Source organism: Carassius carassius, chromosome 20 (assembly GCF_963082965.1).
Source record: "Carassius carassius chromosome 20, fCarCar2.1, whole genome shotgun sequence".
In the NCBI taxonomy this organism is placed as follows: Eukaryota; Metazoa; Chordata; class Actinopteri; order Cypriniformes; family Cyprinidae; genus Carassius; species Carassius carassius.
This window is the reverse complement of record NC_081774.1, coordinates 18,084,695-18,111,305: the sequence shown is the minus strand read 5'-3', so window position 1 is coordinate 18,111,305 and position 26,611 is coordinate 18,084,695. Positions and strand designations below refer to the sequence as shown.

General features: G+C 37.4%; 1 protein-coding gene across 1 annotated transcript; it reads right to left on the bottom strand.

Annotated features, from left to right (window-relative positions):
- On the bottom strand, positions 1–26,205 carry LOC132096557 (phosphatidylinositol 5-phosphate 4-kinase type-2 alpha-like). The gene is made up of 11 exons (XM_059501993.1): positions 25,373–26,205; positions 19,873–19,970; positions 19,651–19,747; positions 9,033–9,185; positions 8,791–8,937; positions 8,392–8,430; positions 6,685–6,780; positions 4,876–4,989; positions 4,432–4,684; positions 2,651–2,754; positions 1–2,568 (listed from the first exon to the last, which is right to left on the bottom strand). The coding sequence occupies exons 1-11, from the start codon at positions 25,514–25,516 to the stop codon at positions 2,488–2,490; spliced, it is 1,326 nt and encodes a 441-aa protein (XP_059357976.1). The 5' UTR covers positions 25,517–26,205; the 3' UTR covers positions 1–2,487.
- Between the last annotated feature and the right edge of the window lie 406 nt (positions 26,206–26,611).

Here is a 26,611-nt window from a genome sequence, read left to right as displayed (position 1 = left end):
TCAAGCGGAGCAATGCATCATTTTATTGAGCAATGCTTATGGGAGTGCTTTTAAATAATTTAGGCCTACAGCACATACACACAAGAGCTGCACACTTTCATGACGTATATAACAGTTAAGACAAGTAGACTGACAACCGATAATATATTTAAAAGGGCTTACATTAACTTCAACGCATTTTTTCTCTTCCTCAAACATTACAGTATCAAACTCGCACTGCACCATCCACCAACATGGAATCATGTTTTTACAAATTACAACACATGAGATCATAACTCTATACAATTTGAGACAAAGTGAAGTCATTTCCCCCAAAACCTCAAAGAAGTGGCTTCCTTGAGATTCACGTGCTGTACAGACATCAAAGTCGTTAGTGTGTGTTCATGAAGCCTCTCGCCTCTTTCACTGGAAACTGTCTTAAAACAAAAACTGACATTGCTTATTATCTAATTAGTAATTGATAGGATAGAAATCCAAATACAGCAACACATCGAGCCTGTGAAACAACTTCAATTATAACAACAATGTAGGAATCAAATGAGTAAATTAAGCAAATTAATCAGGTTAACCATTTCAGGAAAATCTTTACGTTTTTGTACCGTTAGGACTGCAACATTGACATAATATTGCAAACACATAATACACCTGCATATTTACACATCTACACAGGAACAGCAAAACCACCTTAGGATTCGTCCTATTCACTTTCCCTTTTTAGAAAATAACATTTTTCAAACGTCTCTTTTAAAAAAACGATTCAAATACAAAATTAAATAATTCAGAGTAAAAAAGGCACACCCTCGCACAGTGTATATATGTCAACACATACAGTGGAATATTTAGGATTACTTTGCAAACGATATTTCAAAAGAAGACATATCACAATATCTATATACTTTTATAATACTAAAGGTCTCTGGGATCACACAAAGTTTCGACAATGATGAGAGAGATAGAGATATCAACAGAAAGCGGCAGCATTCTCTTGCTCTTTACAGTGCAGCTGAAACACTATACGCAGATTCAAGCATCTATATAGAGCCAGCACAACTGCATTGTCAAGAGAACGGCCCACTGTAAACTTGCTAAATATTGTTGTAAAAAAAGGGAGATACAAAATATGCTTCATTTTCATATGATGTTCTCTAATCAAGAGCTAAACAACATAAAACAGGCAATGTTTTGTTCTCTTACTAGGGATACAAAAGTGGTAACCCATTAGGTGCTTAACACATTCTACGAATCGCTACTATTGCATGACCCTCTGCGAGGCAGTGGTAAAACTGGAATCATTTGCATAAACATTTTGGTGCATTACATCATGTGCAAAAACAGTGGCATTATACTAAACTTTATTATCGGAGCCAATTGCAAATATTGAGCTCCTGTGCAAGACTTTACAATGCACAACAGGCAGATCATCTAAATCCAATTTAATGATTGGATCTTAACTATAATTGCAGTAATTGATCCTGAAGTTGCATTCTTTTCCAATGTTACAAACAGATTTGCCTGCAGCTAAAGAGCGATAGTGCAATAAACACTTTTTCAATTATATGTTCCAATTTATTTTTATTCTGACTCTGGTCATATTTGTTCAGGGCTAAACTTATTTTATATATTGAAATATATTTGCGTTATTTATTGGACTTTTTTAAATTAAAGGAATAGTTCACTTAAAAATTAAAAAATTCAATTTGATGAAAATGCACTCTGTCTCAGGCCATGCAAATATGTGAGTCTGTTTCCTCATCAAAACAGATTTGGAGAAATTTAGCATTGCATCACTTGCTCTCCAACGGATCCTCTGGAGTGAATGGGTGCCGTCAGAAAGAGTGTCCAAACATGATAAAAAAAATGCACTGATGAATTTGTTTTAATGCATCTTTTTGTTTCACAAGACATTAATCGATCAGCTGGAGTTGTGTGTATTACTATCAGCTCTCATTCTGACGGCACCCATTCATTCACTGCAGAGGATCCACTGGTGAGACATGTCTCCAAATCAGTTCATATGAAGACACTAACTCATTTACATATTGGAAGGTCTGAGGGTGAGTTCATTTTCAGCAAGTCAAGTCAAATTTTGGGGTGAACTATTCCTTTGAGAACAACTAATTTTTCTCCGCAAAGAAGATGAGGACAATAAATATATAAGCAGCTTTGAGAGTTCCAGTATGATAATCATACCACGTAGCTGGTCACAATAAACATCACTCGGTTTCTCAATCAACAATATCTAACAAAAAGGTACAGAACGCTATATATGCATGACTATATCACATGTATGCCTTATCAACCACATGGAGCCACAAACCTACCGAAAAATCCAACAGAGGAGAAAAAGTAAACGAATTGTAAACAAAACAACTCAGACGTGATCATGTGACAAGTGGGAGAGTGACACTGGATCTGTTAACCACTGGAAAACCTCTCCCAGGATATGAGCTCATATGTGACCACCTGTTGCTCAGCCTCAGGCAGCAGTTAGGACAGAATGGTGGTGATGAAATCATAAAACCGCTTTGAGTATTGCTCGGGGTTGACCGTTGAGATCTCAGCCCCTGCCTGGAGAAAGAAAGAGCAAAAAAAAAGTGTCGATTTTTATTTATTTAATACTAGCACTGTTTATGACATATTGGACTCTCACCCCATGTTTGACCGTCTTAGCCGCGTGGGCTGCTTTCTTCTTGGCATCATATGGAGTGAGAATGTCAATCACCGCCATGAAGTAGATTTCTTTTTTGGGAGCATCTGAAAGGTAGAATGCACTACTGTTTTTAAGCAAGATACAAATGTAATAAAGTGAGACAGAACTGTGGATTGCTTTTTGCCCCAGTGCTGCGATGCCACTGAATATTTAACTTATATTTAATCTACTGACCTTGTGAATCCATTTATATGCCATGCATGGCTTTGAAATGCTTGGTTTTCTGTAATGCATTCAAGATTGTTGTTGCAAATACTGCTGATTTGTCTCCAATCTCGCTGGATAACATGGATAAAGCTATTAAAATGTGCAAAAATGACTTATGACAGTCTTGAAAGCATTAGTGACATGTTAAAAACTACAAATCAGTCAGTACTCAGTAATGTTATTCATCATTTTCCAGCAGAAGTGCGTTTATTAATTCATGAGTTGCTTTACAGCTTTTTTTTAGCTTGTGGCATATTTGTAATGGAAAAAAAGCAGGAAAATTTAATCGTTCATTCGTTCGTTCGTTCCTGTGGCTCAGTGGTAGAGCATTGTGTTACCAGCGCAAAAGGTTGTGGGTTCAATTCCCAGGGAACACACAGTGATAAAAATAAAATAAAAAATGTATAGCCTGAATGCACTGTAAGTCGCTTTGGATAAAAGCGTCTTCCAAATGCATAAATGTAAATGGTACTATCACTATTAAATACAAAGTTGCTTACTTGAATTATATATATTTAATGAATAAATATTTATAAACAGCATTTATGAATTTACGGAGCTGCATTACAACTGTATGATTTCCAGATTGCTGTATATTTCTTTTTGTAAAGACAAAAAACAATAAGATTCAATCTGTTAACTATATTTAATGCATTAACTAACAATGAGCAATACACTGTTACAGTATTTATTCATCTTTGTTAACTTTAATACAAAAACAACTGTTTACTGTTAGCCCATGTTATCCCAGATCCATTAAATAACATTAATAGATACAACTTTTGAATTGAATAACGTGGTAGTAAACATTGGAATCAACATTAAGATTATTAAATGCTTTATAAGTATTTTTCACTTGTTAGTTTATGTAAACTACTGTAGTTAACTAATGTTAACAAATGGAACCTTATTGTAAAGTGTTAACTAAAATACAACAATTTAATGAATACATATTTCTAGTAAATATATATATATATATATATATATATTTAAAAGATTGTGTGTCAGGGCAAGGAAAAAATTAACTATTGACCTGACTTGCTAAAAAATATTAAATTAAACAATAACTAATAAAACATAATACTACACGTCTAAGCACTAAATGTACAATATTCCACATTATATTGTAAATATGGCTCCATGTGAAATATGGTGTCCCTCTATACTGTTCATTGTAACTTTTTTTTTTCCTCCCTAGTGTATAATGATTTTTCAAAACTGTAATTACAAATATAATTCAGTGAGTTACTTGTTCAGTATTATTTGTGCTACAAACATGACACCTCAAAGAAAAGTGTACTGTTAGTTTTCTAAATAATCTGACTAACAATTTCGGTCCGGTGGACGATAAAACAGGCAAAAAATACATTGAAAATGGCTCTCATACTATATCTAGGGAGAAGAAAATCAGAAGAGATTTAGTGGGCAAATAAGCAACACCCTAACAGTCTAAAACCATCTAGCAACACCCTAGCAACTCTGGTTGACTTAATTCTAGCTGGAAAACCACTCACTTTCATGGCTCTTGATGGCATATACATCAATGGCGGGATCAAACTCTCCGGGGCCCAGAGGTCTATTGCTGTCTAGTGTGTTACTGGGACTGTCTGGTGGGGAGCCGGTGGCCCCTCCGTCGCTCTCCGTCCCCTCCTCTTCTCCAGCGTCGTTGTCTTCACTCTCCTCCTCGGGCTGTTCCTGCTCCCCTCGCTCGACATCATGGATCCCCACCAGCAGACTGTAGTCCATCAGCTTCAGCTGGGCCAGGAACTAGAAACACATTTTCCAAGGAATTAAGCATGAAACATTGTCTTTTTTAAAATTAGACACAGTTTAATGACGCAGAGGGGTGATTAGGACGAATGAGTGTTTAGATAAGAGTTTAATGGGCCAATTACACTAAACAAAGCAAATGAACAGGACGAAAGCCGTAAAGAACATGATGGATAATGCACACAGACCTCTGCGTCATTCTTCAGTTTCTCCAGGAACATTTTCTTGTTCTCCTCATCTATGTAGATTTTCTGGCCGTCATTGATGAAGTCATTGTCTTTGTAAGTTGGAAGCTCCTTGGTCTGTTATTCACATTGGGAAATAGTGTTAAAAGTTCATCAGGAGCAACATGTGTACATTTAAACTTTCAGTTTACTTAGCAATTAAACAGAATGTCATTGACATTTGTGACACTGGACCACAAACCCAGTCTTAAGTCGCTGGGGTATATTTATAGCAATAGCCAAAATATACACTGTTTGGCTCAAAATTATTGATTTTTCTTTTGAGCCAAAAATCTTTAGGATAAAGGGTAAAGATTATGTTCCATGAATATATTTTGTAAATTCCCTACTGCAAATATATTAAAACTTAATTTTTGATTAGTAATATGCATTGCTAAGAACTTCATTTGGACAACTTCAAAGGTGATTTTCTCAATATTTAGATTTTTTTTGCCCCTTCAGATTCCAGATTTTCAAATAGTTGTATCTTGGCCAGATATTGTCAGATCCTAATAAACCATAAATCAATGGAAAGCCTATTTATGTATAAATTGAAAATGTGATCCTTGTGACTGATTTTGTGGTCCAGGGTCTCATATATAAACTCAAGACTGTTTGGATTTGTTAATAGACTCAAAAATGAACATTTTGACAGAAATAATCAATGAATTTATATAGAAATATTTTACATATGGAACAAAATGAAAGGTGATGTGGTAATTTCTGTGGCATTTGCAGCACTAAATGAAATTGCAAACGATGGTTCAGCAGCAGCAATAAATAAATAAATAAAATGCATTATAGGTGCAGTTGGATTTGGTGCTGCTAGTATCAAAGAATTAATACAAATTCACATTTACTTCCTCATTAACTACAAAATTCAAACATTTAATGATGTATTTCTTGATTTTTGTCAACTTTCTGTTACATCTCACTAAAATTCACCATCTAAAAAAATAGTCTTTTTGGGGTGAAAAAAGTACTCTTATGATCTGCTCACACAACAGATAAAACATCTGAGAATTCACTGAGTGAGCTTAAAAATAGCGAATCCCAGAAGCAGTGGAGTGTAATATAAAGCAGACGGCCTCCTGTGGACACTCAGAGCAACAGGGTGTGATTTAGACTTCACGATTTGAGCCAACAAACAATTACAGCATTCAAATAATTACAATGATTAAACCAAGGGTTATTTCCTAAATGCCTACTTCCAGAAACATCAGCCATTCCAAACTAAAGCCTATAGCTAGTGTCAAGATAGGGGATAGTTTACCCAAATAAATAAATAAAATAACATAAAAATGTGGTCGCCATTTGCTCTCACATAGTTTCAAATCTGTATGGCTTTCCTTTTTCCGTGGAACACAAAAGATGATACTTAGAAAGATTTAATAGTTTCTGTTCATGTTTTGACCTTTTATGACTTAACATTTAATGAAAATTTGAATTGATTCTTGAGCCACAGAATGAGACTTCAATCCTAACTAACAGAACATGCAGATGGACATATGAAGGTATACTATGGCTCAGCAGAACACTTAAATGCTGACACACTAGTATTCCAGTTCTTTTCACAAATTCCATAAGAGATTGTCGAAGAAGAAGTCACCGCTTATATCTGGAACAACTTAAAGCACCAGCCCTGGGCTTGGGTTTACAGTCCCTTGTGGGATCCAGAGGGAACGGTGATTTCCTGAGGCAAAATGCGGGGTAAAGCATGTTGAAGAAGAACACAGAGCAATATGGGACAGTTCTTTGCTGTCGTGTCCTTACGTGTCTTATGGCGCAGTAAAAGCGTGTGGCAATCCGGATGGTTTGTAGCTTTTGGCTCATGCGTGATTTGGATGGAGCCTCCTCAGGTGGACGTGGCTGCAGGGAAAAGGAGCGTCAGATGCAAGCAGCTTCACCCACAAATCAGTGTGTGGAGGTGAGAGAAGAGAGCTGTCTAGATAACTTTGAGGACTTGTTTTCTTAGTCATTTTTTACTTCATTTCATAAAACAAAGACTTAAAGCCTTCAGAAGGAAATGGAAGAATGAAAAAGATGGAAATTTCCCACATAAATGCATCAAATGAAAATGTACACTGTGATATAAAGTTGACTGATCACTTGTTTACTGTACAACAGCCATGTTAAGACAAAAAATATCTTGGGAGAATGTTAATGGGATTGTTCACTCAATGAAAATGTTCCAAACCTTAAGGAGATTCTTTCTTCTGTTGAACACAAAAGGAGATATTCTGAATAATGTTGGTATCCAAACAGCTTTTGATCTCCACTGACTTCCAAGGTATGGAAAAAATGGAAGTCAGTGGGTACCAGAAAAACTGCGTGGATACCCACATTCTTCACAATATCTTCTTTTGTGTTTAGCAGAAGAAAGAAATTCATACAGGTTTGGATCAACTTTTCATTTTGGGAGAACTATCCCTTTTAAGGAAATCACAGTTGAGAAGCAAAGGAAATATTTCATCAAATACAGTGAATGACAACAAATCTAGTCTGTATATGACACATAATTACAAATACACATCAGTTAATACAGTATTTGCTGTTTTTGAGAGTATCATATACAGCATTAGAATGTAGATATAAAATCTCAATAGAGGAGGAAGTAATCAAAGAAACAATTTATCATGCCAGAAAGACTAACATGCAGAAAAATAATTATATATATATATATATATATATATATATATATATATATATACATGCAAATCATTCCCATGCCCTCCATTTGTACACCGCTATGAAACAACACAAGATCAGGTTTGCCTTATGTGAGAGAATCCTGTACACAAGTATAAACTGCAACTCATTAGCCTTTTATTAATGGACAGAATGTTTTTATATAGTTTCCACAGTAAATCAATGAAAAACGTGTAATCCAACAAGTCCAATGCTTCCTGAAGACAAGTACTCAATCTCTGATCTATTATTTACAATGGTTTCTGTTACCATCTCTTTACATCCAGAGATCAATACACTTAAATTACAGTGTAAAACAATAGAGTATCACAATATACAGAGACACTAGGGTTCTTAGGTTTAAATGAATCCAATTACATTCTTCTCAGGACCATTACTTAAATAAATTCAATAATACCCCTGGACTACGTAGTGCAGTTTCCCACACTCTGAAGCTAATTAAATTAAGCAAACACTGAACAGAAAAGGAGCACAGAGAGTATTTTTTTCCAAGGAATGGAGTAGAAAATGGAATCTTTCACACAGGAGAATATTATTGGGGAGTTTATTAATACACAACACACATGGAAAAGAAAATGATGTTATAATTGTGATTATAATGTTTGTTTTCTTACACATAATTTCCAAACTCGGACATGCAATAATACATTCAGTTCAGACATGCAGTTCATTTTCTAATGTAATGTAACACACTGAAGCACAGAAGTTCACCCCCTTTTCCAAAATTCTATTCCTTTTACATATAATAAAAAAAAATGAGGGAGAGTTTACCTTTTCTTTGTCGCTAGCCTCTCTTGCCACTGTGGATCCCTAAAAAAGTACATAAAGTCGTCATTAAAAAACAAACAAACATTTATTCTCATTAAACCATGACTTTTTTTTAATTCTATAGAACAATCTTTTCAGAAGTTATTTAACTTGCTTCAATGACACATTTCAAAACAATTCAAGATTTGTTCATGAATCAGACATCACTACTTTCCTCATGAACTATAATGAACGTACCAGGGAAAACTAGGGTGGATGTCATGATTTTCTGTGAATAATGATATAAAACTATTGTATGCCTTGAAATAGCATATCTTTTATGGACTGATTTCATGATACGCCCATCCATTCATTTTCATTATACTAAAGACAAGACAGGCTCTTCAAACTACAATTACTCACCTTCAGGTCATATTTTTTGTAAACAGGCAGCCGGTGACTGAAGACGTTGCGAGTGACGATCATGTAGGTCTCATCTCCATCCACTGTGAGGCGATACATACCCAGAAACTGAGGGAGCAGCGTGTTTCCATGGCACTCGACTATATACTACATTGAGCCAATGCAAAAAAAAAAGATTCACTTCAAAGCTTGTGAGACTCATCGTAGGATCATTTTAACAAAGAAATAGATGCTCCCTTTACCTGGTGGTACTTTTTCAAAATGTTGTGCATCTCGGCCACGTCCTCGCTGGTGATGATCTTGATGACATACCTCTTGTTGTACGAAGTGTGGAAACGAGCTCCACTACGGCCCTGAGCGTCACTGGGAATTGGGGCCCTACGTGTCAGAGAGTTCTGCCATGGGAGGAAAGAACAGTGAAGGATTTCACACTGCCAGGCTTGCACTAAACAGCTTCAATAAATCGGTGAGAAGCTACTGGCACTTCTCCTAGACTGCAGTTTGCAGTCAGCCTGGAATGCCAGACTGCACTGTCTGGGTGCTTCTTTTATTGAACCTCATCACAAACTGATTTTGCTCATTTGGGTGGCAAAGCATCCTCTTCTATGGCAATGGGAAAAATGAGAAAGAACGTGTGGCAGTTACTGCCCTGTGCAGAAAGACAGGAGTCAGTGGGTTTGCCTTAAAATGGCATTATTCAAGCAGCAAAAGCACAGCTGCGTTACTGCCTGTGCTTTGGACGCCATCTTTAGTATAGCTGCCAAAAATGCAAGGTCTCTGTGGTTCACTGCAATAGACACACTCTGTGTTACAGTTGTACTGAGCGGGATTCACTTTCAAGATGTTAAAAGCTGTCACGAATTTCTGACGAAAAATGATTTAGTAAATCAGTGGTTCTCCTTTGGTTTTGCTTTAGGATTCCAGATCTGAATACCAAGAACTGATCAAACTGTCAAGGTTATCAACAAATCGATCTGAAATAATAATCTATTAGTGCAGTACAATAAACTGCAAAGGCCGAACAATATGCAAAATTATTTAAGTTATTTTTGACCTTATACATGGTTTTTGAGATATGCTAGCATTTTTCTCATGACTATTAGAAGCCTATTTTACTATTAATTTCTTGGTTAGCTGCATTAGCATTGTTTTTTTCCTCACTGCTGTCCCTATCTCAGAACAGGCCACATAAGCCAGTATTTTTGGGTTATGATGACCCACCAGTTGTGAACCACTCTTCTGTTGTGAACCACCATATCGGTTGTGTTTATTGATTTGAAGATGTTTTACTGAAGTCACCTGGAAACATTCAAACACAAATGCATCAAAAATGGCACTTTCACTTCAATGAAATGAAAATGCTGATTTCTACAATCCCTGTGCTGGGTCAACAGTAGTGTAAGTGTAGTACTAAAGTATTCTGGGAGATGGGCCAAATTCAATACAGTATTTTCAGCATATGGCATTTAAATTGATCTGAGCCTGAAAAATCTAATGACGGCTGTAGAAACTAAAACCCGATATTATTGCAGTTTACTTATAAAACTTCTATATATGAACCGAGAAACAAAAATGCTTCATTTTAAAGAGGTCACATCATGAGTAATTGACATTGATTCACAGGTTAATGGATCAAAGTTGAATAACCATTTCAATTTTAGAAATTAAATCAACATTGATGTTTCAACATCTTACTTTTCATATAGATTTTCAATGTTTTGTCTTTAACTAAATATCATTGTTAATTTATACATATTTTGTTAACCTTTTTACAACCATTTAGAATTAAATGTGGTTTCAACAATTTTCAACATTGAATCAATAACAAAAGACAGATTCCAGCTGTGAAAGTTACTTGCAGACCTTAAACTTCACATGCACAGGGTCTCAACAGCTTGTGCGGCACATATCAGGGTGAATTTGTCAAGGTGCACTGTAGACATTGCAAAGAGTCTTACTGAAGGATGAGGCAGAAAGTATTATATTGGACATGACAAACTTGCAGTCGATGTGTGAACAGACTGAAAAAATGGGCCTAGAGGCCCCAGACTGCTGCTCATTTGAAGAACAAAGAAAATAACAATTTAAATGTTACTGTTCTAGACGCCAAAAAATAACATTGTGAAAAAATAAATAAACATAAAATAAGCTAAATAAATAAATAGCCTTAATATATGATACAAAACCTTATACCATAGTCTGTCAGAATACTTAATTATAATTGGCTGGCAGGTTTGCATTAACACTGTTTAATGCACAGGTAGTTTCAAGAAGGGCTGTGCGATATATCGTTTTATATATCGATATCGTGATGTGCACATACGCAATAGTCACATTGCAGGATGTGCAATGTTTAGTATACTAATCATTATATAGCGACCCTTGCAAATCATTTGAACTCTGTGTCAGTACATCATAATTAGAATGAGGCATCAGTTTACTGTCGGGGATTTGTCGTATTGTGCCAGTGTATTGGGTAGGGCTGGGTGATATATCTAACGATATGATCAAGCGCAACTAGTCAGTAAATCTGGTTCCGTGATTACCGCTAAATCGCCATCACCCGCTTTTAAATGGAGCGGCATTTAATAGACAGAGCCGTAGATCGCTGACAAGCTACGCAGGAGGGCGGTGGAGCGGAGGCGGAACAGGGGGAGGGATGGAGGGACAAGTCCATGAGGAAGTGCAGTGGTCGGCGACCGGGGGAGAGCAGGCGGAACTGGAGCCCTTCCTGGGCCTAACTCGGGAAAACAGGAGCCCCTCCTGGGCCTGACATAGGAAACAGGGGCCTGCCATGGGCTTTACTCGGGAACAGGGTTTAACTCAGGAACAGGGACCCGCCGTGGTCTTAACTCGGGAACAGGGACCCGCTGTGGGCTTAACTCGGGAACAGGGACCCGCCGTGGGCTTAACTTGGGAACAGGGACCCACCGTGGGCTTAACTCGGGAACAGGAACCTGCCGTGGGCCTAACTCGGGAACAGGGGCCCGCCATGGGCCTAACTCGGGAACAGGGGCCCGCCATGGTCCTAACTCGGGGACAGGGGCCCGCCATGGGCCTAACTCGGGAACAGGAGCCCGCCATGGGCCTAACTCGGGAACAGGAGCCCGCCATGGGCCTAACTCGGGAACAGGAGCCCGCCATGGGCCTAACTCGGGAACAAGGGTCCACCAAGGCAGAGCAGGTGGCGTGGGAGCCCACTAGAGCGGAGCAGGTGGAGCTGGAGCCCACCAAGGAGGAGTAGAGGACCACCACAGCCGAGAAGATGGGACAGAAGCCCACCAGGGCGGAGCAGAGGACCACCACAGCTGAGAAGATGTGACAGAAGCCCACCAGGGCGGTGCAGAGGACCACTACAGCCGAGCAGATGGGACAGAAGCCCACCAGGGCGGAGCAGAGGACCATCACAGCCGAGCAGACGGGACAGAAGCCCACCAGGGCAGAGCAGAGGACCACCACAGTGGAGTCGATGGCACATGAGAGCAAGTCTGCTCAGGTGGGACTGAAACAGAGAACATAAACAGGTTAATAGCGGCCTCCGTGGCCGTGATGAGATGGCAGCTGGCCTCCGTGGCCATGACAGGGCAGGCGGTGAGTTCATGGAGGACCTCCGTGGCCATGACAGGACAGACAGAGAGTTGGTGGATGGTCTCCGTAGCCCTGACCGGAATGATTGAGAGCTCATAGACGGCCTCCATGGCCGTGACAGGATAGGACGAGAGCTCTGAGATGTGACGAGGCTCTGGTAGATCTGTGGTGATTTGACTGGGTTCATGAAGATCAACTGTGACTTGACTTAGTTCATGAAGATCAACTGTGACTTGACTGTGCTCATGAAGATCGTTGGTGACTTGACTGTGCTCATGAAGATCAACTGTGACTTGACTTAGTTCACGGAGGTTAATGGTGACTTGAATTTGCTCATGAAGATCATTGGTGACTTGACTTTGCTCATGACTTGACTGTGCTCATGAAGATCGTTGGTGACTTGACTTGGTTCCTGAGGATCAACTGTGACTTGACTTTGCTCATGAAGATCATTGGTGACTTGACTTGGCTCAAGGAGGTTAATGGTGACTTGACTTGGCTCATGAAGATCAACTGTGACTTGACTTAGTTCATGAAGATCAACTGTGACTTGACTTGGCTCATGAAGATCATTGGTGACTTGACTTAACTCACGGAGGTTAATGGTGACTTGACTTGGCTCATGATTCCTCCACAAAGAGCTCAATTGGTCGGCCATCTTGAAAAATGGATCATAGCAAACCTACAAGGTTGAATGAACTTTTAGCTGGCTCCATACCTGGTCTGGGGTTCAATAAAGCTGTTGAATCCTGGTTTGGCGAAGTCTTCTGTAATGATGAGCCAGAGACGTTCGGATCCAAATGCAGCGCTTTATTAAAGAATGGTCAAACAGGCAGAAATCAGGAATGGCGTCAGGTGTGTCAGGGATAACCAGAGTCGAAACCAGAAACAAGCAGAGATTGGGCAGGCAGCAGAGAATCAGAGTCGGAGTTAGTGATGTGACATTTGAACCGAGGCGTCGGAGCTTGTGTCGAGAAAAAAGGGGCGTGCCAGATGAAGCCGCGATTCGAGGCTTGTGTTGTAGACATGGAAATCACATGACTGATGACAAACGAGGCCTCGGTTTGTGTGGACACATCATTGGTTCGGTCTGAGTGTCGGTTCCGGATAAAGGGGGTTCGAAACTCACGCCATCTTGTGGGTGTTGTCAGGAGTAGATGAATCAGTTGTAGTAGAGTTAGAGAGTCAGAGTTAGAGTTAGATAGTTGTGTCGTCATCGTTATTGTGTCATATATGTGTTAGGGCTGTATATTATTAGATTATATCAGGTTATATTAGTTATAGTATATTATTATTATTAATTAAAGTAGTTATATTATAGTATTGTTATATTAATTAGATAAGATTTTTTGGATTGCTTTGGTTTTTTTGATTTGGACTGGACTGCTTTTTGATTTGGATTGCCCTTTGGATTTGTTTGCTTTTTGTGACCTCTTCCTTTTTCCTTGTAATGGAGCCAGCAAGAAAGAGGAAATACTCCCCTGTCTGGGATTTTTTTGAAATGGTGGGTCACAATAAGATATGTGTATTATTATTGTTTTACTGTCCTAATAATAATACTCACTATAAGGATGTATTATATTTCATGTCTATTCGTTTATGTTTCTAGGTGAAACCTAAAGGAGCTGACATACAACAATAACAACTCCTCCATGCTCAGGCATTATCGAGCACTGCATGAGCATGCACAGACTACTAACAATCTTTATCAATCAAATCAAATCAAATCAATATGTATCCCAAGTGAATCTCACAAGATCTGAGGATCCACTAGTATATTGGGCTCAACATAAACATCTGTATCCTCATTTATACCAGCTGGCACTGACATTTTTATGTCCCCCCGCATCCTCTGTTCCATGCGAAAGGATCTTTTCCAAGGCTGGAGAGGTTCTGTCCAAAAGGAGGAATCGTCTAAGCCCCAACACAGAAACAATTCTGTTCCTCAATAAAAAGAATGTGTGATCCTTCCTTCACCCACCCCAAACTGCAGTGTTGCAGTTTGTTCCTCTAAATCCATAGTCCCATAAGCACAACACTGCACTAAAACTAGTAACAGTTTAATGCACAAAACACACCAGAAACAATTCTTATTTATGTTTATGAATTATGTTTTTAAATATTCAGATGACACAGCCATTTTAAGTCTACTTTACGAGCATGATAATGTTAGCACCATTTATCCAGCAGAAATAAGTATGTTTGTTGACTGGTGTGATAAAAATGAGTTGGTAATTAACACAAAAAAGACACAGGAAATTGTTTTTGATCCAAAGTGTATTGGTGACCATCAACCAGTGGTTATACACAACCATCATATTACCCAGTCGCAGACCTACAAGTATCTGGGTGTGTATATAGAGATCACTTACATGGAATACACATATTGAATGGGTTTGTACTTGCCTAGAACAAAGATTGTATTTCTTGCGCAGATTACGTCTGTATGGTGTGAACAAAAATGTCATGAGGCTGTTTTATAAAGCTGTTTTAGAAAGTATTGTTAGGTATGGGATCACAGTATGGTTTTGTAATCTTTCAGTGAAGCTTAAATCTAAGTTGATGCACCTGATATTGACAGCATCTAAAATTGTTGGGCATGAGAGATTGTAATCTCCAGGATTTATTTGAGGAATGTATTCTTAACCAGGTGGAAAGGATCATTGGCGATCAGAGTCATTTTTTAAACTCACAATATGAACTGCTTCCCTCTGGCAGAAGATACCGAGGAGTAAGCTAAATCGATACAAGAACTCCTTTGTACCAGTATCTGTGTGCCTGTTTAACAGATGTTTATCTTAAGGTTTTCTTTCTATTTTATCTTTTATATTGTTTGTTTTATCTTTTTTTTTACTTGTCTATTCTATGTAGATTGTATGTAGATCATGCAATTTTGTAGTCCAAAACAATTTTCCTCTCGAGGACAATAAAGTATACTACTACTACTACTACTTAACCTTTCCCACCCCACACTTTTCTGTTGCAATTTGCGTTATTCTCCCTCCACCATAAGAACTACACTCAACACAGTCTCACTTTTGTTGTTCCTACTGTCACTATCCAAACAATTTATGAATAATGAATGAACTGTGTGTAACAGTTGTCTCTGCACAAGTAAATTCAGACAGAGAGAGAAACATATTTTATTTGATACCCAGGCAATGGACAAATGTCTGCTCAGGTCATTGATTCAGTATTTTTTTATTGGTCTGCTATTTCTTTGCACAGTAGCTAGGTGTCACTAGTGAGCAATAATGAATGAAACTTCGAGTAATGAACCTTTTGGTGAAGCAATGGGCTGCGAGGTCTCAGTGGTTCAGGAAGCCTCATTTTGCCATCACTAGTCGGAGTAATCAGTCCAAAGATCAAACACGGGAATGACAAACACAGGGAGAAACGCTCGGAAATGTTAGACAGGCTAAACAAGACTTTGCAGTGAGTGAGAGTGAGTGTGCTGCTTTTATGTGTGTGTAAATGAGGTGCAGGTGTGGCAAGGAAATTGGCTGATGATTGAGGTGCAGGTGTGGCAGGGTGATTGTGATGCAGTGACTCATGGGGAATGTAGTTCGGGTTTGGTGCAACAGTATGAGAGGTGCTAGTGTCCAAGTGACATCTGGTGGTTGATGGGTGGAATGGTCCTGAGTGGAGTGCCCTCTACTGAAGTTCATGGGCACTCCATCTAATGATCTTGACACTAACAGTCATGTACTGTAATGTCTGTTTCACAAGTGAGACCCAGGAAATCCCTTATATGGACAAATGCCCCAGATATCACTACAGCTAACATGGAGATAGGAATGCTTTGACTGATGAAACACAATTTATATTCTGACAATGTCTTTCATACTTTCCTGGACCTTGAGAGTGTAATTTACTTGGCAGTCAATGGGACAGTCACAAGCCTCCCAGTTTTCATTTAAAATATCTTAAATTGTGTTACGAAGATGAACAAAGCTATTATGGGTTTGGAAAGACATGGGGGTATGTGATTAATGAAAAATTTTTCATTTTGGGGTGGAGTATCCCTTTAAGGTAAATAATACAAATAATAAATAAATAATAAAAAGTCTTAGAAATCATTCACATTTATTCTAACTGTTATTGCAAAATAGTTCCTTGTTAGCTGAATACTATAAATGAAAATCAACAGGATACTAAAGAATACTTGTGTGTGCAGCAGAGAAAACAGCCCATGAGCCTTCTTGATTTGAATGGTTAAAAATCACAATGAAAGTGTAGTTTGTAATGACAAAGGTGGATTCCAGGCACATTTTCGGTAGGACAAAAAAAGAGCATTTTATTTAACATTTTAACCCATACCTAGGCTTGGGAATCCTAAATCTATTCCAGTTCTGGTATAGGATGCTTCAGGTCAGGAATCGTTGAGTTGTTATAAAATCTAAATTTAGATTCCTCATTGATTTCCTATCTAGTAAATGAAGACTCATGCTCTGTATTCTGTACTGTAAACATAGCCATCATTTCAGAAATAAGGGGGACAGAAATGTAAAAAAAAAGAAAAGAATAAATTTGACTTGTCTTAATTGAAGGCTTTATTTTTTCTTATGTATTTTAATTGGAAAGGAAATCAAATACACTGCTGGATGATAACCACATTCTATGTATTCTATAATATGTATGCTATAATATTTTTCTGTATTTTTCTAATGACAATTTTAGAATGGGGTTGTACAAACACATAATAAGGAATAATAGTTTATATACCGTAATAAATGTTATGTCAATTAGCACTGGATTATTAATATAATATATTTATAACCTAAAAATTACCTGAAATTAGCTTTTTTTTTTTTGCTACAGCAATAGTAGGATGCCTTTCTCCATATTAGGGATTTCCTGCACGTCATGAGTTATTACTTTTACTAGGCCGTTTTAGACTTTCTGAACGAGCAGTGTTGCCAGATTGTGCGGGTAAAAACTGGCTGGGGCGGGTAAACAAAAATCGGGCTGGTTTAGGGTCATTTTTGCATTTTTTTTTAACAGATAAATTGCACAGTTTTTTTTCACAGTTTAAGTTTGGGGTGGTTTTTGGGCAGGTATTTGTGATCTTTTGGGCGGGAAATAATCCATCCAATCTAGCAACACTGTACACAAGAGCATGAATGAAACATGAGCATGTTTCATGAGTACTTCGAGTAACATGAGTACTTCCAAGTATGAATGAAACATGGACTGCATGAGAGTGTTTAAGCGCTCCGTAATGTTCACATCATCTCGTTTTGGATATGAATAAATAGTCTGGTCATACTTAGACTATTTTGTTTATAAGACCATGTGCTTACACATCCAAAACATGCACACAGAATAAGTAATTTGATCTATCAGCCAGATGCACGTAAAATGCATTCGCTCTTATTTCAATGTTGTAGGTTATTTTAGCTTCGTACATTTAGTTTAGCACTGTTAATGAGGGCAATTTTTACTATTCATCTGAACTGTGTGCATGTATTTTAAACACTTACATTGTTCTTGCTCTATCCATGCAATAACTGTGTCCTTCTATCAACCGAGTTTCTACTTATACTGCTCTGGTAATATCGACGGTATGACCCATTTCAGGAGCTGACAAAATTGCAATTTAAAAATCAGAGCATAGCTCACTTTCACTAAAATGTTGAAACACTTATTCGAATGTTGATTCTTAAGGACAACGCAGGTGATTGACAATCAAAGCATTGCGCTGTCTGAAAGGCCCGCCCCCCGCAGCTGAACTGGAAGTTTTGATTGGTTTTACACCCGAGTCAGACCTGTCTGTAATTGGCTGTCTGTAACCTGTCTGTAGTTTGAAAAGTGCCTGTCAAACGCCAGCTCACCCTTTTTCTCCATCAGCGCCTTCTTTGTCCAATTGTCTTTTTTTCTTTGAACTTTTGGGGAAAAATACATGTAGCGAAGTTGAATACTTTAGCTTTATTCTATTCAAGTAAAAGTACCACAATTTAATTAAAATGGAAAAATTCAAAAGTTTACTGTAAAAGTACCGTAACGAAAGCATTTGTAATTAACGTTAGTTACTTTCCACCTCTATCTCCGTCTTTGCGCACTTTCTCTCCGTATTCGCAAGCGCTGTGCATGAGCGGGCTCTGAGCATTTGCGACAAGCCACCTAATTCACACATGCTTGACATAACTTCAATCCCTCTCTCTAGATAACCAATTCAAATAATGAATTAATTCAAATAAATGTGATCTTACAGCACTATTTCATCTCTGTGTCTGATTCAAAGCAGGCAGAATGCTAGATCTAACAAGCTGTAATTGATGAAAATAAACGTAATTTTTACCCTTCTGATCAAATATTTTCCAGCAAACATCATATCCAGCTTTAACTTGTCAATGCTGGCAAATGGCCAAACGAGGCGAAGCATTATTTTCTAATAATTCACTTATTCCGCTTATACTACGGTTACACCTCAGATATTGTTCATATGTTGTATTTCAAGAACGCTAATGTGTATTTAACTTCTTACGCATTTCAACCCACACCTCTGTTGCTAATTCCAAAACGTGATTTTAGACCAGAGTAACAGTGGCTTGAGCTGTTGATAACAGACAAATGCAGTTAATAATGAAGTAATTATAGAGAGAGAGAGACAGATTAAGAGTATGTAAATTGCTTGAATCTATTCGTCTCTCAACAGTGTTCAGCAGCATCGTCTTTACTAATAGCAAAACTGTAAATTAATCTGTTTCAAGAACAGCAGTGTTTTTGCCTTGCTTGTGAGAAATGTCATGTAGCTGTTAAGTTGCTAAACTATTTTACTGATAAAGCACTGATACAGAAAGGCACTGACAATATTTTTCTGTGTCCGGGAGTGAGCGTCTGTACTGTATGTAAGTGCATAGATATGTGTGTGTACGTTTGAGTGCAAGAAAGAGATTATGTGCTTTCCCTACATGGTAAAATGTAACTTTATGTTTACTATATTTACTTGCTTGGTCAGTGTCATTGTGGTTTTTGGTTCATTTGCTGTCGTAGGCTGTAAGGCCTTCTGAAATAACTGGAATAATTTGGTGAAATGATATAGAAATGTAATCTGGTCAAGACCTGCCTAGAACTACTTTAGGCATGTGTTTCCCTGAAAATAACTGCACACCTTAGAATGTTCATCAGCCAATCAGATTCTAGCTTTCAACAGCCCCGTAGTATAAACTATTGTAACACATGGCAAAGAGGCAAAGGACCATCTGACATGCAGTGGAGGGTGGTTGCCTCCATGGAAGCACTTGACCACTTATTTAAGCATTTATGTACCTGATATTCCTGATCATCAATGGAGAACCGCTCCCTCAGATTGCGGAAGACTAGAGGACAGTACTCCTTAAACTTGAAATGGCTTGGCATGTTCTCTCTTTGGAAGTAGAAAAAGGTGCAAAAGCTGATAACTAACAAAAGCAAAGCAATGAACATATACATAGCAAAATTATAACACAAAGTTGAGGAAAAAGTCTGAAATCTGAAGTCGGTCTTTCTTACTTGTTGAAGAGGTGGTTGTCCACCTTGATCTTTGAGTTGGCTTTAAAGTCATCAGGCATCAGCATAACAGGAATATGGATGTGACTGAGTTCATTTATCTGGAAGAAAGTAACAGGGAGAAAATTATTCAATAATGCCAGATTACAAAATAATTCAAACAGCTGAAGTATATCTAAAAAAGCTTTATATCTGTTGTACAGGAGACTTCTGGACCTGCTCCAAATGAATAAATCAGAGCCTTTTCTTATTTACCGAGAACTATCTGCAGTACAGGGGCCATTCCTCAAAATGTGCTGCACTGATGGACCGCTGCCAAGAAACAACTTCCTTTCACTAACAGCAGCAGCAGTGAAAAGCAGAGCCGTCTGTGCCAACAGAGTAAGCATTACTTATTGGCTGGACTGTCCACTTCCTTTTTTATTGTTTTAAATATTTCAGTACATGACAAGTGGTCTTTCATGGTCAATAGCACATGTATGACCTCAAGTCAATTGACTGACTGAGAAAGGTGCCTACTTATCTAAGGATAACTAGATTTTGGTGTACACATCCGTTTGTCCTACATGATGGAATCCAATCTGCCTATTTGACACTCCTTTTCCATCACATGAACACACCACACACACACACACACACACACACACACACAATGACGTGTTGTGTGTATGCAGAGAGTTATTTTTGTGCATCTTCCTGTGCCTCCATCTGTCCCTGCTGCAAGGGGGTGTCCTCTTGATGATTAAGAAGCATTTCAATAAAGAAGGTTATGCTTTGTGATTTAAAACAAAGCCAACAGTCATCTACAAAGAGATAATAAAGAAAAACTGGGGGTGAGGGCAGTGAGTTCACTGAGAGCAGCAATGAAACAGCAGCAGCTGAAAATGGGAAAGGACAAATCACGGTCAACCAGCCTGAGCCTGTCTGACGCAAACTCACACACAATGTATGTCCCATGCGATTCAGAGTTAAACTGTATTGAATTTCTTAGTATGAATTTAATTATAAATTTGAATAATAATGATATTTTCTCCTTTTATATCACATAATTTTTGATCAATTTATATAATTTTGTATTTATATTTAAATACATATATTGTAAATAAAAATACCATTATATGTATATACGTGTATATATATATATATATATATATATATATATATATGTGTGCGTGTGTGTGTGTAAATATTTAATATGTGTGTGTGCATGTTTTAATAATACTATACATGCATATGTTAGAAAAAACTATAAATATGCAGTATTAACAAATAATACATTGAATGATATATTAAACTTTTATAATATATAATTATACTTTTTTATATTAATTGATAAAATATACATGTATGTTAGATATAATATAACATATATTAAAATGATATTAATTTAATGACAAAATATTTTAAGTATATAATATTTAAATATATATTTGAATATATAATTAATAAAATTGTTTCATAAATAAATCCTATTATATATAGTGGTCGACCGATATATCGGCAGATGGTTGGCATTTTTCAAATATTGGCATTAGCTGATATATTTTACTGACTGGCCGATGTGTTTGAGGCGGGACTTTTATTTTGACAGTGCTCAGCGCGTCAGCGCCTGAGCACACATTGCTCACATTCTCCCTCAAGTTTGAAATTTTGCACAATAAAAAAATCTATTAAAAAAAACTCTCCCTCTCATTTACTGTCGTTGTTAACAATTCTGTCTAATACTGATAGAAGTCTGTCTAATAATCAGATCGAACGGTTAAACAAAGGAATTAATGTATACAGAAAGTATTAATAACTATTGCTTTTATTTTATTAGAAACAGAAAGACAAACATTATAATACTTTCTCGTTTGCCATAAGCATTATGCAAATACGCATTTATAAAACTGAAATAAATCTTTGAATGACTACTGAACATTTATTTCACAAATCTTGCAAACTTTTATTATGTATATAAAAGGACACACGCATACAGTATATATTTTGAAAATATTTAAATGTATTTACATGTATGTATTTATATTCATAAAATCTGCTTTTAACATATATACACCTTTAATATAAAAACAAAAATGTTCTTAAATATATACATGCATGTGTGTGTATTTATATATACATAATAAATATACACAGTACACACACATATATCATGTACACAACTTTTATTTTGGATGCAAGTAATTGTTGCCCAGCACTAATATAAATAAAAGTAACATTAAGCATTTAAAACTAAATATTCTGCTTGAAAGCAGTGAATGCATTATCATTTTACAATTAATGCTAATTACAAAATAAAATTGGTAATAAGAACTGTGACTTGATAAATATAAGTAGTGCAGCCAAAGTGTGTTGATGTAATTACATGCACATATAGATAGTAAATAGTAGTGTATCTTGTATCTTGACCCCCACCCCTTTACAGTCAGTTATATAATCAACATACAATTTCATTTGGATAAAGCCATTGAGATTAATCAAGCAAGCAACCAGAGGCTTTTCTAGCAGAGTAGGCCACGTGTTTTCTGAAAGCCACACTAGAACATGAGAGCCATTAACAATACAAGTGATTTCATACTTATTTTTATTGCATTTCAAATCAGAGCTAAAATAATTCCATTACTAAAACCTGTTTTCTCAACAGACTAATATCTCAGCACATACGGCTTATCAGCTGCTTTACATAACACAACTCTACCACAAATTCAATGGAAGAAGCCTTTATGTCCTTCACCTCAGACTTAAGTTATACCTCCAAGACTCTTACATAATCAACATGAAAAAGCTCATCTGACTCAGTGCTGAATGAGAGGATAAAACATCTAAAAGGGGAGAAGAGGAAAGGAGGGGTGTGGATTAGATGAGAGAGAAGAGATGAATCGTAAAGAAGTATGAAACACATAGACAGGCATTGACATTGTTGTATATATATGTGCTCACAGGAGGGGTTGTATTGGCCTAAATGATAAAAATAGGCTAAACGCACAGGCGATGTTCATGAACACTACATTTATGAGGACGAAAGATCTCAGCGTCAGTAAACTGAAACACGAAGGATGGATGAGGAGAATGTGCTAATGATGTTTGAGAGCATAAACCTGCAGGCAACACTGATTCATCTTGGGGTTAAGTGATGCTATCCTACACAAACACACAATGACTTTCAAGATGGAGTTCATGCCAAAAATTGACAATCTATGTCTTTATATATTCACACACACACACACAGCCAGGCTCTAGGCCTGATGAGAAAATAAATAAAAAGGCCATTCACACAACCTCTCCATTTCAAAACTGGGATGCTGGCTTGTGTTTTTCTATAGTTTTTCTTCTCAGAGAAGCTCAATTTGTAAAGTATTCCTTCCTAATCAAACACTCTGATGTTGACAGACGACACAACTCTTGCACCAGATTTCACTCGCTTAGACTTAAACATTCAGTCAGAAACTCATATACTACAGTACATACTATGAGTTAGTGAAGCATGAAGTCACTCAAATAATGCACTGTAAAAATGATTACGATTTTAACAGTAAAAGACTGCAAAAATGCTGCAGTAAAAACCTGTGTACTGTAAGTGTAAATGTATTGCCTGAAACTGTTTGACCTTAAACACTGGATGTTGCAAGTTAATTTAAATATAATTAACCCAGCACAATGGCCTACAAAGTCTTAATATCATATATCAGGGTCTACAAGATTCCTAGATAAAAGTATTATTTTAACGGATGGGTTAATTGGCCTACAAACCAATTCTGACATGGATGCCACCAAAATAATAAATATGATTATGAACATCATCATTATCCAGTTATCATTTTCTGGATAATGTGACATTGCCACGTGATTCTATGGTATTCCAATGATGCCATAAAATTAATAAACTAACAAAAAGACGTAAATGAAATTTAGATTTTTTTCCAGTAGCATCTGCGAGTCCTACAGACTACACAGAAACAATTATGATTTGATATCTCGAGTTCAATGTATAAATTAATAATTATTCTACTGTAGAGTTTGCACCTCCACACAACACAAAGGTTACAAATAATAGTTTTAATGCATCTTCTCAATACATATGCATTACAAGAGCAACACAAGGCTCCCAGACACTGGTGTTCAGATTCCCAGGAGACCAATTAAAGGTTTGTCAGATACCTGGAAATCTTCCAATCTCACAGGAGAAGCTCTCTTTAAACGTGTCATGTTGTTTCAGGTTTGAAAAAAAAAACACACACACACATATTTAGTCCTACAGTTGGAGTTAATAATATGAAAAAAAACACTTTTCTTGCAATGAATGATGAGAAATAAGAGAATAGATTATTATGTGTTCATTATTATGGGTTCACTAGGTAAATGAGAAATAAAAGAGCATTCTTGAGGCATTAAGTGCTGGCGATGGATGAGAGATCAGGAATCTCAATGCGGTCTGCACAGCAGCCTGTATAGTTATTCATTCAGCGTCTCCAACAATCACAACTGTGTGCCAGAGCCTCTCATCTGAGATAACACTCGCTGTGCTTGCTGACACAATCATTTCACTGATTCTTGAGGACCGGGACAAAACATGCCACAAAACTGAAAAACAAACATTTCGTTTTCAAGAAATTCCTTTGAATGATTCAGGATTAATCACATTTATTCACCTACATTTGATTGTAATATCTTGCTTTCATGTTTTCCCTTTGTTACTCAATATGGATCAACACCAGCAGATACATAAATAATGTGTCAAATGAAATATAAATATTTACAAATCAAGCATTCACGTCAAAGAATTAATCAACTGACACCACAGGATGCGTTGAAACTGAATTTCAGCACCATCTGTTGAATTTTCACCACCATCAGATGTAGTGATAATATAATAGGTTAATGCTATAATAACAATATGCATATCACACATTTTAAAGTAGCCATTTTGTCTTGCTGGTTTTACAACTAGGACCTAACCTACTTAAAATGAGGATAATGACCTAAAAAAATCTTCATTTATTTACAATTCAAGTGACAGAGTTGATTATATTATGGCACAATCATTTATAACAGTATTAGAGTCTGTGTGAGCTCATAACAGGTGAAATATGAAGGACCTTCAGAATGAAAGCTGAATTTGATTTGAATAACTATTAAGAAATAATAATGTTAAAAATATTTTTAAAGCTATATAAAGAATCCAAGATTTCTATTCTAATTTTACTAGTAGCCTACATTAAATATCTGCTTTTGTTCTTAGATTTAACATAGATGTCAATACATATAAATGAAAACAAGTGGAAATGTTGCCTGTTTAAAACTGAAGTGGCATGTTTTGTATCGATTATTGATCGTGTCGCGCGAGGACAAAAAGCTCGCGTCGATGTTTCGAGTCTAGAAAGAAGGAAATGCTACAGTTTAACGAGGGATCAAGAAGCCGCGAGAAAACTGTCGCACGTGCCTTCAATCCGCTCACGCTGAGCATCGCAGCTGTTATAAACCTGTAAGAAAACTGGACCCTTACCGAGTGGTTCACTCCCCACATCAAGACGCTGAGCAGCGGGTCACTGGCCCGAAACAGCTTCACCTTCTGAGACACGAAATGTTTCTTCTTGGTTTTGGTTTTCCTGGCGATGGATGCAGCGAGGTTGCTGGCTGCAGAGGCCATGTTTAGCGAGCAGGCTCGGATGAATAAAATCCCTCTCTGTGGCGAGGTCTTGACACGAGCTGTTCGGAATCAGCAGCGCCCCGTCGGATCTCGACATGCAATTTGTCCCTTTCGTTATTTAATGCATCCCGTTCACGCATCCCTCTGCAAACGCGCAGCTGACGAGCGATGAAAAACTCTCAGAAAGCCCGCTATCTACCAACTCCCACCAGCTAACTGCTAGCTGTCATTGACGTTAGCTTGAAGGTTACAGTTGGCTTGATGTGTGCGCTGTACCAACTCATTCACACACACAGCTTTGCAAACTAAATCTTAAGCCCGCCCGGCAAACCATCCCAGACGCTCAAACGAATGATATCCGTGTTCATAGTGAAATGTCATAAAAAGTAAACAGATGCACAAATTCAGAACGCAGAGATTTTACACCACCCCGTTATAAAAAGGTGTGTCGCCTCATTTAAATCACGGCGAAACCCATTAAAAAGCGTTATTATGGTTCGACCACTTTCGAATCTCTCAATGCGAACGAAACTAACAAAAACAAAAAACAGGCAAAATACTAAAAGGTAACAACTACTCTCTAGCTGAAGTCAAACCCGACGAAGAGAGGGCATCTGAGCCCATCCACTGCGGCTGTGCTGTATGCAGCAGCTGGAGCAGGGTTCACTGTCTCTGACAGCTCTGCTTTAGCTCAGCTCAGCACGCTGACACACAAATCTTGTGTTTCACGTACTGCTTTTGGCCTGGCGCCACCCTCGGGTTGACACGGCAACAGCACGATGAAATCCAAAAAGTCCTAATGGTTCACTCATCTCGATTTTGTTTTTGGTCAGTAATATTTTAGGCTCAGTCTTCAACGATAAAAAATAAATAAATCTGTCTGAAAACAAGACATCAGCAGTGTAACCCTGTGCAAAAAAACGACTCCACGCAGAAGAAATGTCGCCGAGGACGTAAAAACAATTAATTCCATAAAGCGTAGCTGGATAATCAAAATTATTGTAGGATTATAATACAAATGTATCTAAAACCTCTAATATGCATTTTATATTTTTAGGATACATAGGATACCTACTATTTCATGCAGATATAGTT